This window comes from Plecotus auritus, assembly GCF_963455305.1.
Source record: "Plecotus auritus genome assembly, chromosome: 5".
Lineage (NCBI taxonomy): Eukaryota > Metazoa > Chordata > Mammalia > Chiroptera > Vespertilionidae > Plecotus > Plecotus auritus.
The window spans coordinates 19,959,375-19,977,648 of NC_137776.1; the positions used below are offsets into that span (position 1 = coordinate 19,959,375).

The window sequence follows — 18,274 nt, forward strand, 5'->3', positions numbered from 1 at the left end:
TGGATGTTAGAGAACAAACTGCAGGAGAACCAGGGTACTTTTTAAAAAATCAAATTTAAGCAACAGGAAGACCTGAAGTTTAACCATGTAGCACAGGGAATGTGTTTCTTCAACTGAAGAGTCAATTAGAATTGGACCCATACATTTTTGCAGATTCTTTGACAAGCATTATGCTTTATCTATTAATAATAATCAGAGACTGCAGCTGGCTTAAATCTAAATGCAAGGCTCTTCCTGAACTTTCATCTCTGCAGCCCATCCAAGAATGCATAAAATATAATTAAAATGTTTATTTTTTATTGTAATCCAATGCAAATAAGTAAATAAGTATCTCGCACGTAAAGTGCCTTCCCCCCCCCCCACCCCTTACCCCCACGCCCCCACCCTCACCCCCTGCCCCGTGCATGCATCAGCTGTATAAAGTGCGACTGCTTAGAGAGCACCAGCCTGGTCTAAAGAAGCAGCTCGGGATTTCGACCCTGGTGGGCTCAGAAGCCAGTTGGCGCTGTCCGTGGTGCTGAGGAATTCCCGGCTGCCGGCAGAATGAGCTCCAAATCAGCAGTCTGCAAACTGCTCTCAGTGATGCAGAAACCCAGCTAAAGTTGCTCCTTTCCTTCACGTCCACAGTTAGTGTTTTCCGGTGTGTAAGAAGGGATTCAAGCAACATATTGTGGATGATGCTGATGCTGTTGCCAGCGGAGCGGGTTTTAAGCGACAGCATGCTGTTGCTGTTTGTGATCCACAGAGCCTAGCCAAATCACCTCTACTGCCGTAGCAAACACTGTGTAAGTGAACTCATGTGTGGAGGAGGCGTAATCAGCCGGGAAATTTCATAGAAGGATCTGAGAAAATGCTAAAAACAAGTTCAACATGATTCTGCTACTTGGGTCTGGATTTCTACAGGACCAGCATTGCTTCTTGCTTTGAATTTTGAAGACGGGTCCAAAGCATATTTCTTATGTGTGTCTGCTGTATTTCTCTCTGGAAGGGCGGGAGACTGCTTCTTGACTGTGGTTTGAAATGAGAGGTAGAGAGAATGGATTGCCTTTAATTCAAGCCTGAAAATGCATTCTTTGGATAATTAAAGAGGAACTGCTTTTCTAAAACATACCTGATCTTTTAGTTCATGTTGGTCTATGACCCCCATCACCACTATTAACCTCCAGAGTGATTAGGTAAGTGTATCTTATGACATGAGTTATGTTTGTTTTCTCAAAGAAATAAATGCAGTCGTTTTAAATGATATGTAGCAATGTGGGGAGGGGAGGAAAGTTTAGCTGGAAAGTGTTCTTCCATTCAGCAATGTTTGCTTGCTTATTAAAAATCTTCAGATAAATATTGTATTGGATTTATCTAATATTTTTCTCTTAAATAGTGCCTTAAACTGCACTAAAGCAGCTCAATTATGAAGAGAATTTTTTTTAAAAAAATAGCTTAAGAACTTTGTTATATTAAAAAGAAAACCATGTTTTTCTTCATGCAGATTTTAAAAGGTATTTCATATAATAAAAGCATGCTTAATGTTTATATAAAGTGGATATTAGACTCCTTTTTTACCTTTAAGTATACATTTACTATAACCTGACATTAATGCCTACCTGTAGCTTATAGAGATCATTTCTGTCTATGTCCTTTTGAAGCAGAATGATATGGGTATTTTATATGGCTTATTTTGCATGTATTAACAGTTACTACTGGAATACTATAAAGAAGCACAATATATTTTTTCTTCCAGGATAAACTTTCTATATATATGAGAGATGTATAAAATGCATGCCTTAATTAATAAAATACATATGCTTTTTTCAGAAGCTTCTGTAATGTTTGTAGCCTTTGTAGTAATTTAAGAGAAAAAAAATGCTTTGTCAAAGGGAGCTTCCAGATTCTCAAGTAGAATTATAGGTTTGCATTTTTTTATTCTGTCATGACTCATTATTTTTGACATATTTCAAAAGAAATTCATCTCACTTATCATTACCTACCCAAAAGGATTTAGAGAGTAGTTTTCTTTTTAAGGGAGGGCATGTACATACTTCCTTCTATTTTACTATTACTAGAATTTGCATATCTAACTTAAAATGCAAATATTATCGGTTCATGAAGTTCCCTAATGCCATCTTTACTTTATTTAAAAGTATCATCTGCATGTTAGACTGAAAAGAGATGGTTTATCATTGTTCCTATTATAATCTGAAAATAAATCAATAAATAATGTTCATAAATGATCTGAAAATGTCCAATATACAATTTCAGTGATTGTTGGCATAAAGCCAAAATCATTTAAATAGACAAATGAACTATTTGACAACACTTTTCCTTATATATTATTCCCTCGTCAGTTTCCCCAGAGTTTTTATCTGTGTTAGTCACTCTACACATGTAAATGAGTGTTGTTAGTGGGCAGCGCTCCACACAAGCACTAATACTATGTGAAGTTTACAAGAGTCATTGCCATCAAACTAATAAGGCATCTTTTCTATGAATGGCAACTCCTCATTACTATTCTATGAAACCAATAGTTTTACTCTGGCATTTTTGTGCAAAATATCTTTGGCATGTCAAAAGAGAGATATGTTTCCAAAATTGTTAAATGGTATTTATTATATATTAAAGTAATACATTCAAATAGTATTACACAAATTCTAGATTCCAGTTGCTATAAAAATTATCTGATACGTTTTTCCTGCCCACTAGGAGCTTACTCTCTGAGTAAAATAAAGGTGTGGACAATAATATGAATATATTTATTTTTAATTAATTATTTTAAATACAAGGAGTTCTCTTGTATCATTTGTTATTTTAAATTTTCTTTCTCTTATTCACTGTAGAATAGTTATCTATTTTTCCCCTTGGCTATATTTCAAAATCCAGGTTTAAATTTACTGAAACAAGAAACCCATATTGAGACCATTGCTGTTCTCCAACTATGGGCATAAAGAAGCCAGGAGACCTTTATAATAGCTCCATTCCAATTACAATTAACATTCAATTGTTGGTTTCTTCCCTTTCTCTTAAAAGTAGAATTTTTCTCACTAATCTCATGAGTTTTTGTACAGATGGTTATAATGCATATACGTTCTATCACTGACTAGTACAGTTTAAAGAATAATAGAAAATGTAAATTCAAGTATTCTGAGTTATTTCTAAGTAACCACTTGTAAAATCACCCTTTGAGGTTCAGTAAAATAATATATTACAAATTAGACAAAGCCAGACCTTTAAAAATGAGAAGGTGACTTCAAGCTTAAGGTTCCTATGTGAAAGAACTCCATATATGTTGTCAAGGATCAAGTCTCTAGACTTCATAATAAAGCATAGATAGTTGCATGAACTTAGTCTACTGCTAGTCTATCTTCCAAACAGATCCCAAATAAACAGATTAAGAGCATAGGGTTAAATAAATCTATATTTTCTTTATATATGTCAAATTACTTTTTAAAAATATTTATTTTCAGCCTACCCCTCCCCATGGAAGGAGCTGAGTATATTCAGTAGTAGGAGCACATCCAGAAGCCTTTGAGGAGGGGGATGGCTCTTCATATTCATGAAGCTTGCATACTTCTGTTGGTCATCCCTGGATTGGTCACCTCTGCTGCCATCAGTCATGAAGACTATCCTGCTGATGAAGGGGACCAGACCTCCAGTAATGACAATCTGATCTTTGATGACTATCGAGGGAAAGGGTGTGTGGATGACAGCGGCTTTGTATACAAGTTGGGAGAACGATTTTTCCCAGGGCATTCCAACTGCCCTTGTGTCTGTGCTCTGGATGGACCTGTTTGCGACCAGCCAGAATGCCCTAAAATTCACCCAAAGTGTACTAAAGTGGAACACAATGGATGCTGTCCTGAGTGCAAAGAAGTGAAAAACTTTTGTGAATATCATGGGAAAAATTACAAAATCTTGGAGGAATTTAAGGTATGAGTTACCATCCATGTTTATTGAGTACTAAGTTTTCACACCACATACTTAGTAAATTAGTACATTAAAATTAAAGCTGGAAAAACATTTTTAAATTTCCCTTTAATTTACAAAAATAACCCAGTTAGAATATGTACCACTGTAGTCAACAAATAGCTAATTGGTTTGTTGAGCAATACCTAAAGGGTTTCACAATAATTTTTGCTTTCAGAATTATTTGTGGCATGCTGACATCTTTTTTCCCTTAAAATTTTCTTCTGTGTTATTATAAAGTATATTTTCTGATGGAAACACTTAATTGGAAGCTATGTGTCTATTAAGTTAATGTTTAAATTTTATAAGATTTTTTGATGTGGCTTAGTAGCCTGTATTTGGAGCCATTTAACCATAACCTAGAACTATCTGTTCAGTGTATGGAACTGCAATGCTAGAGAGACACAATTTTGAGCTATGGTCTTCATATTCATGCACTGGACCTACTTCTTATAGAGCACAGTCTGCATTCTGTTCTCTGATCATTAGTAGGTTTTTGTTTTGTTTGTTTTTTTACTTACAGGATCCCAGAGTGAACTGAAATTTTATCATAGTCCATTGTAAAAAGTGGTAAAAAAAAAAAAAAAAAGACTAATTTTTCAGCCTCCATGGTATTTCCTGGCCTTTCTTTTATCCTTCTATTATATTTTCAAGTAACTTGGAGCTCATTTTTGTCTCCTTCTAGAGTCTCTTTTTAGAGTCTCTTTTCTCCAATGGCTAGTTTTAATTAGGGGTTCTTACAAGCCAGACTGGAGCCCTGAGGGTATAAATTAATGTATTAAATTATCCTCCTGAAATGCAATGGCAGTTTGTGCCATGGATTGCCTGTCATCCTGATGACTTGATTTAAAAGATTTTAATTTCATGTAACCAAGTTCAGTGACAAAGTCTCAAAACCTCATCAGCAGAAGAAGATATAGCTAGCTTTCAGTATGGCTGTGTATGTGTGAGAAGAATGTTCAGTCATTAGCCCTGACCAAACTCTTCCACAAGAGTCAAATGGGAAAAGAAGTCAATGTGTGGAAGAAAGGTTTTAACTAGTAATGATGAGAGCATTCTGTATATTAGCCTTTCATTGCATTCAGTCCATTTCAGATTATAGGTATAAATTAATTCCAAGTTACCCAAGGAAAACCAATCATTTTACATAGATTCCTAAGGACAGGAGAGGGCTTTTAAAGATAATTATCACATTCAACTATCTTATACATAAATATTATTCTAGACTTTTCTTATTCATGTATTAAAATACTTTGTGGCAAAACATTGAGAAGAGGCCTGAAAATCTAGTCAAATTACCATTACTGACATCAAATAACAGTTTAGAGTGTAATACATTAATAATAAATTTATGGTCTCTAAAATATTGGATACATTTTGGCATTGGCAAAATTGGGTTTACAGTCGTGAGTATGTGAAACACTATTATTTATTTATTTATTTATTTATTTATTTATTTATTATTGACCTACTTTTGCCCACCCCTGTATGATCCTGCTGTAGTCATTATATAACTCACTGATGTGAACAAGTTTTCCACCTAACTCTCTATGTCATGAGATCTTTAAATGTCATTTTTTTTAAAAAAGATGCCACTTGTCTGCAACAATTTAAATATTATCTAGGGCAAATTCTTAAGAATGTGGAGCTGAGACCAAGAAAGTTTGTTACTTGTCCAAATTGTCAAGTTATTTTACCTATTTCTAAATACTTCCATTCTAACTAAAGTCTACAGAACCTCTCAAAGCACTTTAGCTCAAGAGCCAGATAGACTTTGATTCAAATCCTAAATGATTACTTAGATTCAAGACTTTGGAAAGAGTCCTTAAACTTTTTTGAGCCAGATGACTAAAAAATGACCATCGTAATAATTACTTTACTTGGAAGGAGATATTGGAGAGATTTAATGAGATAATTTATGCAAAGTTAGCAGCCTGGTACACAGTAGATATTGAATAAATGGTGTTCTCATTCCTCTAAACTCTAATATTCAGGGATTTACTCTAAGTTGTAAATTCTCTATAACTTCACCTACATTTTATAATGGAAAACCAATGTTAAAAGTCATTCAATTGAAAGAATTCCAAAACCTTTTTTTAAAATGTTCTACTTATCTATGTGAAGTATATACACCTAAGTAAATACCAGCCATAACCTATTATCTTGATTTTCTTTCAATTCAGCTTGCAAGCGACAAGTAATTAATTTTTAAACGTGTAAGAAACTTTCACATAATAATCTTACTATGGAGGTTATATTATACAGATAATATAGTCATCTACAAGCATTTATTGGACTGTTTAGTATATAGGACACTATAGGTGTCCTTACATTGGAAAGTAAGATATCTAGAAGATACAATCTCCACTCATGGAAAAGCATGGACAATGTGGAAGGACATGGGGTGGGGGTGGGGCAGCTCTCTGAAGTGTGTTACTGTGAAGCTCAGCACCAAGAAATGTGGTGTCAGAAGCTTATCCACATGCTGTAAGGTTTTAGTCAACAAACTTTCTTTTTCTTCAGGATGGTCGAAATTGAGCCTGTTTTAAAAGAAGTAATTAAAATTGATCTGGAGAGATTAAAGTGCTAAAGAGGAAACTGCTTGAGTAAAATCAGAGACTGGGGCGAATAAAATCTGCAGAGAGAGGAAGGAGATGAGAATAACAAGAAAGAAGCTGGATCTTATAAAATCCTATTATAATGAGAAAAGTACATTTGTATATGTTTTGGACAGTGGAGACAGTAACTTGAATACTGGGCCAATATATTTAGATTCAGTCTAAAGAATAACAAGAAATAAAATGCAGGTTGTTGTGCATAGAGATGACCTAGTTCAATATGGTTTTTAAACCTTGTAGCCAAATATAGAATTGAAGAAGAGGTGAAGATTAATTGATGGCTGGGGAAGTGAGACTGTTGCAGAAAACAAAGAATGAGATGACCAGCATGCATAAGTGCACAAACATTCAGGACTATGTTTAGGATAAAAATCTAAATTGCCTAGTATAGCCTAGATTCTACTCATCGACCTCTCCAAGTATCTCTCTCAGTGGCTTCTCTTCCCTGTTTGCTTGTACATGCTGTCCCATACTTTCTCGCCATCACACACTTGTATAAGTTCCAGCAGATTACTTCAAAATTCCATTTAAATCTCATCTCCACTGGAAAGCTCTCTCTGATTGTCCTACCGCAGGATCTTGGGTTGGGTCTCACTCTTCTCCTGTATCATTGCACAGCATGCTGTGCACAGAATTAAAACAAGAACAGTAATCCTAGCCTGGCACTGTTAAAACTTTTATATGTATTAACATGCATGTCATGTCATAATATCAGTATGAGTATTATACTGTTTTAGCATTGTTTTACAGACAAAACCAAAGCATCGAAGTGGAAGTAGCTTGCCCAACCTCATACAGCTCTCAAGTGTATGAAGTAGGATTCATACCCAAGCAGCCTGGGTGCGGAATCTAAGCTCCTCGCCACCTCTGCTGCCTTCATCGCACTTACAGTAATATAATTTGACACAGCCTGTCTCTCCCACTAGACAGTGAACCCGATAAACCTAGGGACAGAATTTTCTTTTTTCTCTTCTACTCCCAACCCTGGCATTACATGAACCACAGTGCAGGCATCCAATACATTTTTGGTGAATGACATATGAGTCAGATTTTAATTGAACTCATTGAATAAAGAAGTTAATTAGAGTGTCTTTAAAATACCTATGTTTCTTTCTATTTATGTGTTGATCTCTTCATTTTAATTAGTTAAAAGAAGCACTCAACGTTCAGATAAAGAGTAATCTTTGGGCCCCTAACGATGACACAGCTTGTTTATGGGACACCTATTTCCATCCTGTGACTTTCCACTTGTCTCCCTCCCTCTTTCTAAGCAAGGCTCATCTTGGAGTCTGCCTCCCTCCCAGGGCCATAATGACTACCTCCTGTTTTAGGGGTGCTGGCTCACTCTACACAGTTGCAAAACATGTCTCTCCTTCAATCTTCTCTGATCACCAAATTCAAATGTAAATTTAGCCACAAGTGTCACCAATATGAAGAACAACATGTATAAAGGTTGGATTTTTTTTCAACATGACAGATGCAAGCTTTGAAAATGGATTTTTCTACTTTTTTTGAAAACTCTAAATTTTCCAGTGTTCCAGTAATATTGTATTAAGATAAAGGTCACTATATAGTAGGGTCTCTCATCTTTCTTTTATGTGTACGCAGGCAACAAGACAGTAGGCCTACTTCTGAAGAGATAAGGAGTATAAATAATACATTACAATAGCATTTTCTACAAAAAAAAAAGTTGATTGGAAATGTAGGCTCTGTCAGTTTTGGCTTAACTATATCTTATGCTGAGTTTCCCAAAGGGAGAAATAGTTTCTTATTTTGCTCAGTATTTTTATCACTCTCACTCAGCTAGAATTAGCCTTTTTGGATTTTTTTTTATACTTTAAAACTCGTACTGATTTAGTTTTAGGTCAGACACTGAAGGTTATCCTACATGCAGCTGGGAGAGATGTTTCAGCTTTTACACAGCCTGTCTCACTTTAAAGTGATTTTCTCCAGTCCACACCTAGGGCCCTTCATTCAGTATTTGGATTCACCCAAGATCTTCCTTTCTCTGCAGGCGTTGACTTCTGTCCTTTTCCTACTGCGGGCCAAAGACAGCAGGTCAGGGTTTTGATTCTTACTTTTATTTTTTTCAGTGTGATTGTTTTCTCATTCTGCACATTTTATGTACATGTTATTGCTTAAAAAAAAAAAAAAAGTAAACATAGTCTCATGCTGTGGTAGGCTGCCTAGTTTTTGCCCTGAATTTTGCATTTACTATTTAAATCTGGACGAAAGAAGCAAAGAGGACAAAAAATTAATCACTTGGAGTATTTTGCCAAATCATCCCGCCAATTAAAACTGTAGGTCCCAGTTAAGGTTGAGAACTGAGTTGCTCTTCAGTGGGTATCTTCACAGGAAAATAGGCTCACCAGCTTTCTCATTAATCTGTGCCCCATCATGAATGTCCACTCTTGTAGCATTAAATCCATAAAAGTGTTTGAGCAGAAAGGAAAATTCTAATATGGTGAAAGAATAGAAGGCAACATGTTCTGGGAACTAAGGACCAAATATGTGAAAAAATAGGGGAAGGTGGTGGCTGTAAAGAGATCTCAATTGAGGGGACTAATAGTTAACACCTTGCAGAAGCACCATTCAGTGCACACACACCCCACCCACCACCATTGCATCGTTTCTATGAAAGGCACCGTTTCTATGCTTGCACTAGGAAAGGGGTACGGAGTGCATTTTCCAGATGTTGTAGGTAGTGGGAATGGCACCAGGTATCTGACCGGTGGGGTCAGACCAAACCTGTGTTCAGCAACCTTGGTACTTGGGTTCTGGCTAGGAAAGAATTCAGAGTAAGACTGAAACTGTAAGAGAACATTTATTTGGTAAATTACAGAGGTAGAAGAAGTAATTCCTAGAAGAAATAGGCTTAGGAAACAAGTATGGATGTAAAGGAAAGGCCGTTGGAGCTTGGGAGTGAGGAAGCTAACAGTAAGGTGCCGAGAGAGAGAGAGAGAGAGAGAGAGAGAGAGAGAGAGAGAGAGAGAGAGACAGAGAGAGAGAGAGAGAGAGAGAGAGAGAGAGAGAGAGAGAGAGAGAGAGAATGAGAGGAGATGGTAGGAAAAGGCTCGGGCTTGCTCCCGGGTGGGAGAGCACACTGGGTCCTCCTTCCTAAGGGTTTTAAGGGTGTAGATTTTAGGGACAGTCCCAGGGAAGGATCTTCATAGAATATTTAGTAGCCTTCTAGGTGTGTCCATTCAGGGTTGTGGTCTCCACTGATTGATTGGCTGGCACCAGGGCAAGGGGGTCATTATTCCATGCAGCTGGTTCTGACATCAGCCACCGTTGGTTTTATTGCTTATTTGCTCCTAGAGCTGAAATACAACTGAGGTCAAGATATTATCTCTATGGAGGAAAGGTCAGGGGGTCCAAACATCATGACCAGTAATATGCAAGGGGAGGAAAAGTCATCCTGGGGGTGAGGTCCCACCCTACAATTGATTGTCCATTGCTAGGCACCTGGGTCTTTTCAACCTGATGGTCTTTTTTGTTTGTTTTGTGTGGGTTTTTTTTTGTTGTTGTTTTTTTATTTTGTTAATCCTCACAGGATGATATTTTCCATTGATATTTTAGAGAGAGTGGAAGGGAGAGGGGCAGACAGAGAGAAATATTGATGTGAGAGAAACACATCAATTACACGCCCCAACCAGAAAGGAGCCTGCAACCAAGGTACGTGCTCTTGACCAGAATCAAACCTGGGACCCTTTGGTCCACAGGCCAATGATTCATCCACTGAGCCAAACCAGCTAGGTCATGGTGACCTTCTGTACCTGGCCCATTGTCCTTGCTCTGCTTATGTCTTTCTAACTGCCTACAGCAGTGTGAAGGTTGTATTTATTCTAATAACAAAGAAGCATGTGAATCTTGAGTAGATGAGTGAGATTTTAAAATATTTTTTTCAAGAGGGGTTTTACAAATTCTGGACAATTGGTTAATGGAGTTACCAGGGACATTTGTAAGATTCCATCTAAAGAAAGTCCTCAAAATTATCATAATTTTATATAATAATAATTATTATTGGGGATCTGTGTTGAGATTGAGAAGACTAATTCTACAGTTGCTGACTCTGCAAAATAACTTCTGTTTTGCAGGGTATATTGTGGTTTTTAACATTACAATGGCCTTTGAGTAAATTCAGGAATGGCTTCTCCTTTAAAGATTCTACAAAATAGCACAGATGAAGTAATTCCAGTCAGTGATGACTCTTGCTCACCCGAGGCTCAGCCCTGCAAGCAGAACACACAGTCTCAGGGTGAATACTCTCAATGAGAAAGTCCTATCTTTGTAAGTAGCTAGGGAAATTCTACTTAATATGTATAATCTCTGACCAGTTTCAGAGAATAGAAGTCAATTTTGTTAAAACATAAATTTAGAAAGTTCCTTGTACTTTCCCTCATTAATTTTATATTGTGCTCACTAGGCATTTTTAATGCTGTAAAACTTTATTAAATCTAGTAAATAAATCAGATTTTAACAATAATTTTTTTTCAAAAACTCCAGTGATAATTGGGAATGATTTTCTTTATTTAATGTGTTTTTTGGGTTTTTTTTAAATGAGGGAGTAAGTATAAATGCCTTCCAAGATAAACCTGGAAGGGGTGAAATAATCTGTTGTCAGTTGGAAGAGCTATCTTGCTTTTAAATTTTAGGAGAATTGATAGTAAGACAACCCTTTGATGAGTTGTATGTAGAAATAGTTTTTCATGCTTGTCCACTGATATATATCGCTGTCCTTCGTATTGCAAGATGCCGCTGCTAATGATGGTAGCCGTGTGATAAGAGTGACTACAAAGATTTGTGACTTGGCTTCTGTGCCCTGTGCACATGGGCAATCCATGTTTGATTTGCAGCCACATCTGAGATTTGTGGGGCTTGTCGCTGTGAGTGACGATCTCAGAGCTGAGGTCAGCCATCAGCCATTTTGCAGACACTTCAGCCCATCCCTTACTGACTCTCCACTGGTGTGAGAAGATGAAAGAGAAAACAGAGTGACCTGGTAGTCCCCCTTCCAAACGAACTCCCATAGTACTAGGTTTGGGATGTTTTAGACATTTGCCTCTTTTTAATTGTGGCTATAGTCTCCAAAATACATAATTGGTCAGCTGTATGATATGGACAAGCATATTTTTTCTACTTTTTATATATTATTTCATAAATCGGGTCTACATATTTTATGCACATTTTATAGATTAATCTCTATAATCTCAATTGAGATTGCTGTATACATGCATTCAAGCCTGTGTACAGGAGCAGCGTGTGTGTGTGTGTGTGTGTGTGTGTGTGTGTGTGTGTGTGTGTGTTAAATTTGAGGGAGCTGGAATGTTCTTACTTCATGAAAATCTTACTTTAAGATAATAAGAATCCTGTGTTTCTACTTCTTCTTATTTTTGTTTTATTTTGTTGTCCTACAGCTTGATTTACACATCAGGCAGTGTTTATAAAGGAAAGCTTACTGGTTTATGTTTTAGTTGTACTTTGCCAAGCTTTCCAGGAAGAGCTTGCAACATAATTAAGAGGCGATTTGAAGCAATCAGTGCTTTTGCTTATCCAGGTGATCTTTCTCAAACAATAGCCATTGTTAATTGGGAACTGGCTTATTTTAGAGTCTAGACTTTGTACTTTTATCATCACTACTGATTAGCATCAGTAATTTCAGTCTAACACACCTCCATTGTCAATTCCCTTGCCTCCAGCCTGCCACATAGCACATCTCAATAAAGCCATCTTTGCAAGGACTAAGTGACACCATGAAAAGCGTGAATGAAGTACTAAAGTGACAAGAAAAATCATTTTTCTCCTGAAAAAGTTTTCAAACGATATTATTTTAAGGCTGTATAAAGTTTTCTAAAGTGGATACACCCAGCCAGTATGGCTCAGTTGTTGAGCTTTGAACTATGAACCAGGAGGTCACGGTTCCATCCCCAGTGTGGGGCGTGCAGGAGACAGCTGATCAGTGATTCTCTCTCATCATTGATGTTTCTCTCTCTCTCTCTCTCTCTCTCTCTCTCTCTCTCTCTCTCTCTCTGTGAAATCAATAAAAACATTAAAAAAAACACATAAAGTGGATAGAAGTCAAACTCTTATGTTTTCCCTACTATGACACAATGTGACCATAAATAAAAATTAAATAATTTTCATCTTTCTAGCTATAGGATGGATATGATACTACAGTGTCATCATATATGTCTCGTGAAGAGTAAATAGTATTGGGAATTTGAAAATTATAGTATTACATTTTGATTTATAACTAAATTCTAACTGCTTAAAGGTTGTTTTTTAACTAAATACTACTTGACTGGAATTTTGAAATCATTTTGTTTTAATACTGACCTTTGACTACCATTGTTACTTCTTGGCATAGTATTAGATTTCTAGTGTCTGAGTTTATATAAATTATATTTATAAAAGGCAAGTATTATGGTCTGTTTTTCATAGTCTAGGTCCTTCCTACTTTTAAGAGCTGACTAGAACTTTTAGATCTGGAAAAGAACTTTAAAATTATTTTGCCTAATGCATTTTACAGATGGTAAAACAAAGCCAACAGAAACTCAGTGAAAACAAATACATAGCTCATTATTGGCAAACGTGATACTAATACATTGCTTTCCTGTGATCTTTTTCCCCCCGACAATTTACCACCTATAAGTATAACAGAAAAATGTTGTTTATTTGCATCTTCCTTTCTAATAAATATGTTGGATGCAAAGATTTATTTCAGCCAATTGTCTATAGAAATGTGATATCAGGACCTATCACCATGACAACCCAGAGTTAAAGTACACAAGAACAATAAAATATTGGCATATCTAAAATCAGTCTGACACAGTCTCCTTTTGCAAAATGTACTCTAAGTTTGCAAAGGCTCTGATGAAAAGAGGGTCATTTGTCTAAAAATGAAAAATTATTTAATTAAACAAACTATAGGCCAAAATAAAACAAATACATTAGATTAAACACTATCTATTTTCATAGGTAGTAACTATGCTAGGAAGTAACAAAGAAACTAAATTAGCTATACATTTGTAAGGAACTACACTGCATACATTTGGTGTTTTAGGAACTGAGGACTAGGTTCTTGATTTTTTTTTTTCTTACTCTGCAATCTCTCATTTCTCCCTTCTTGGAAGAATGGAGTGTGTGAAATGGGTCGGGTATGCAAGTCTCAGGTTACCTGGCATTAGAAGAAAAACATATTCTTAAATTGGCATATTATCAGTATCATTTAAGGCAGGAATACTGAAAAACTCACATGCCTTGATCTCTCCCTTTTTAATTACAATTAAAGTTATTTTAATTTTTATTTTTTCTAAAAATTCCCAGATTATTCTAATGATCATCTGGACTTGGAAATTGCTGCCATAATGTAACCCTGTTCAGACTGTCTTCTAGGGAACACTGGCCCCCTGTGAGAATCTTTGTAAGGATTTTTTTTTGTTGTTATGGTCAAGTAAAATTTAAGAAGTGATGATTCCTTGAACATCTATTAGAAATGTTTCAACCACATTAGTGTACTGACAGTGCTTGAATATTTTTGAAAGGTTTATCTGAGAGTCAATATGTACAGTTCAACAGCTCAGATCATAGCAGTATGATGGAAAGCTGGATTTTAGAGGGGGCTCTACCACTTACCAACCCAGTGACCAAGGCACATGTTACTGTACTTCAGTATGTCTTAGTGTACACATCTCTAAAACAGATATAATTGTAAAGAACTTGGCACACAAAAGGAGATGCATAAAAACTATGGGACATTTTTACTATTATTACTGATTTTAATCCAGTATTTCACAAATTTATTTAACAGTAAAAAACTTTTTTCCCCTCAGAACTTCTATTAACATCTTAAAGTTAATAACAGTTCAGTGAAACATAGCTTAATAAATATCTTGCTAATGATTCAATATAATCTTTTATTTCTTCAACTCTTCGGGGCAATTAATGATAAAAAAGTCTTTACATCTCAGTTTATCCTCAATTGTCTAGTTCTTTTTCAAGTTCCTCAAATTACATTTACTCTGATTATTTATAGGAATTTATTAATTTTGTTGAATAAAACAATTTAATTGGGAAATTACTTATTTAAAATTATAATGATAATGGTGTTGGTCACGTATAATCAAAAAGCTAAGATAAGGGTCAGCACATTATGATCCATTAGCCAAATTCAGCTCACCATCTATTTTGGTAAATAGAGTTCTATTGGGAAATAGTGATGCTGATTCATTTATGTCTATGGTGTCTTTACACTAGCATTCAGTATTTGCTCCAGAGTTCAGTATTTGCTCCAGAGACCATCTGACCCTCATTGGTCAAAAATACTATCTGACCCTCTATAGAAAAAGTTTGCCAACTTCTGATCTACAATCAAATTATTTTTCTTTCCTTTCCACTTCCCTCAAATTGTTCTGTCATCAAATCTTTCAAACCTCCATTCCTGAATGTTATAAAATCTTTGGGTATTGATAAATATAGGACCTACTTTGCTTGTGGGTGGTCTCAGGGATCTCTTTTCAGGTAAATTTTAAAATGCATCTAGATTTGCCTGCTTTAAACAAACTTGCCTGTGTTATATACAAACTTAAAACAGTAGATGTGCTTAGTCATATCTCTTTATCTGCTTGTCTCCAAGGAGTACAACTTTGCTCTTGGATATATGATAATTTGCATGGATATATAATAATTTATATATAATATAAATATATATTATTATAATATTTATAATTTCCTAAATATATAAACTATTATGTATAACAATTTATTAACTTTCCACTTACTGAGAATCCTCCAATGGAATAGATAAACAAAGATAATAAAAATTCCATTATTTGGATATCCCAAGTGCTCTCTTCCGATTATGTGACAAGTCAGTACTTTTAATTTAATGTAATAGATATCCCATTATATCATTAAGTAAATATATATATACTCTCTGCTTACTTATTCAGTCTATTATTATATCTTTTCAAGTCACCTTACATAATTCATACTTTGATTTATTGTGTCTCATTTTACTAAATATGGAGAAGTGATAGGTCTTGTGGGGGAGTACCAAAATAGTAAGACATAAATCTGACCCTCCAGGTGCTCCTAGTCTATCAAAAGAGTAATACAGGTGCCATTAACAACAGGGGTCCTGTAATGACTGTTCTAGGAAATCCTCTAAAAAAAAGGAATAATTCAGTCTGAAGGAAGGTATCTTAAGAGTAGGAATTTCAGTGCATTGAAAGCATTTTAGACAAAATAGGAAATTTTGCAAAAGTAAATGCAAAGCATGTACAGAGAAATACGAAGTAACCCTAGTGGCCAGAACATAGGGTACAGAGCAGACAAAAAGTGAGAGAGAAAAGTGAGAAGGGAGCATGGGAGGAGCTCACAATGTCAGTGCCAGGCTAAGGGGCTGGGGCTGAAGCCAGGACTGAGCAGAGAATCACCAAAGAAGGGCTTGGATCAGGGAAGTGACACAACCAGATCAAAACAAGTAATTGTTGACAACTTTATGAAATATTTTGCACCAGTGTTCCCTCATTGAATGATTTAGACCTTAGACATTTTTATTCTCATTTTATGAATGAGAAGGTAAGGCTTCTTCCTCTAACTCCAGTGCTCTCTGCATTATACCTGACCAGCTTCTATAAGTTCACTATGGACGTCATGCAAGACATGGTAGAGATGGCCTATTTCCCATTTCAGCATATTCATGTCCTATATTCTGAAATGTGTGTTCAGTTCTAACTCACATATTTCACATTAAGTCCCGTATCTTTCTGACGAAGTGTAGTACATTGCTAACATGAGGACAATTCTTTCCCCGCTCCACATTTTACAGGGCTCGATTTATCTCATTTTAAAAACTTCCATGGCCATAAAGATGCATGCATCTAAAGAAGTGCATTCCCATCCATTAAAACAATCAAACAAAACCTGAATTCTGGATGCAGTGAGAATTGACTACAAATATTTTTGCAAATTTAGGTTGTTGTTGTTGTTTTTTAATTCCTACATCAGTGAAATACAAATTTAAAACAACAACAACAAACATGGACCTTGATGATAATTTTTCAGACTTAGAAATTCCATAGTCAACTGTAAAAATTTCCAGTAGTTACCAAATTTTCATTTTTCTTTATTTTTTTTTAAATTTCTTTATTGGTTAAGGTATCACATATTTGTCCTCATCTCCCCATTCCCATCCCAAACCCCTCCCCATGCATGCCCCCACCCCCCTGTTGTCCATGACCACTGGTTAGGCTTATATGCATGCATACAAGTCCTTTGGTTGATCTCTCCCCCTTCCCCCCACCCTCCCCTACCTTCCCTCTGAGGTTTGACAGTCTGATCAATGCTTCCCTGTCTCCGGGTCTGTTTTTGTTCATCAGTTTATGTTGTTCATTATTTCCCCTAGATGAGTGAGATCATGTGATACTAGAAATACACTTATAAGAACCAAAAATGAGACAAGCAATAATGGTTATGCTGAGAGGCAAGTGAATCAGTCTGTATTGAGTTTCTTTCTGGGCCAACAGTTCTTTTGAGTCCCAATTTCAATGTCAAACAGTTCCTTATGTGTACATGTCAGCAATGATATTTCAGTTCTGGATGGTGGACAAATGGTGGTAATGCAGGTCCAACCCTCTCTGGTTTGGTCCTGGGCAACCTGCAGCAACGCACAGCTGCTGACTGCTAGTATGGCAAGGCATCGTCAGCGTCTTCCATCTCTGGACTGTTTCTCCTCTGTCTTCATGGCTGGAGCAGTCCCGTCAATTCCTCTCTGTTGCAGGAATCCACATGGTCTCAGAGTTGTTTTCTGAAAATATACAAACATATTCTCGACCAAAAGTTAATAAAGGAATCTTTTCTATAAATTTGACTTGGGATCCTTTTTCATTTTTTGCCCAAACAATTTTCCTTTGGCTTGTTTTGACACCATGTGTATTTTTCATGGGTGTCTTGCTGTTAGCATTTCAAATGAAAGTTAATTTTCTAAAGTAAAAGTTTTCTAGGTGTGATTTACGTACAGGATATTTTTCCTTACAAAAAGCCACAGGTCTCTGAAACTGAACTTATTTTTACTGCAAATTAGTTTTATTTCCCTTTCCTAAATGTAACAAGGAAAAAATTAAGTTGTTCAGTGGTTGAGTGTTGATCCATGAACCAAGAGGTCACTGGTTCCTTCCTGGTCAGGGAACATGCCTCGTTTGTGGCCTGATCCCCAGTAGGGGGTGTGTAGGAGGCAGCCAATAGATGTTCTCTCTCATCAGTGTTTCTATCTCTCTCTCCCTTACCCTTTCTCTCTCTCTAAAATCAATTTAAAAAAACATTAAAATGATTGTTCAGTATAACTTTAATTTTTCTCCAACAATCCTGCTAAAGTAACAAACCTTTGGCTGAGATTTAGAAAGCTTCATTAGGGAGAAAAAAAGAACAATCACACAGAATTTTCTTTTTGTTGATGAGACTATAGGTCTAGGACATTCACATTGAAACTATAAAAGACTTCAATCAAGACTCAAAAAAATGTGATCTCAAGTTACCCTGTTTAAAAATATATATATCTTTTTGTCACAAATCTGATTAATGATTGAAATTTTATCTTTGTAAATAAGAATCTAATTAACTATCTAAAAATTCTGTCCAATGTCATTCTCAGTCTAACCATGATCTGAGTGTAAATTTTAGAGATGAAACCCAGATTATTT

At 35.9% G+C, this 18,274-nt stretch overlaps 1 protein-coding gene across 1 annotated transcript in view; it reads left to right on the forward strand.

The window, feature by feature from the left end:
• Positions 1-660: 660 nt before the first annotated feature.
• Positions 661-18,274, forward strand: part of VWC2L (von Willebrand factor C domain containing 2 like) — a 144,866-nt gene continuing 127,252 nt past the window's right edge. Inside the window, exons 1-2 of the mRNA XM_080668995.1 lie at positions 661-1,175; positions 3,456-3,918. Of these exons, the coding sequence (XP_080525121.1) occupies positions 3,529-3,918 (390 nt within the window). The 5' untranslated portion in view covers positions 661-1,175; positions 3,456-3,528. The remainder of the gene's footprint in view (positions 1,176-3,455; positions 3,919-18,274) is intronic.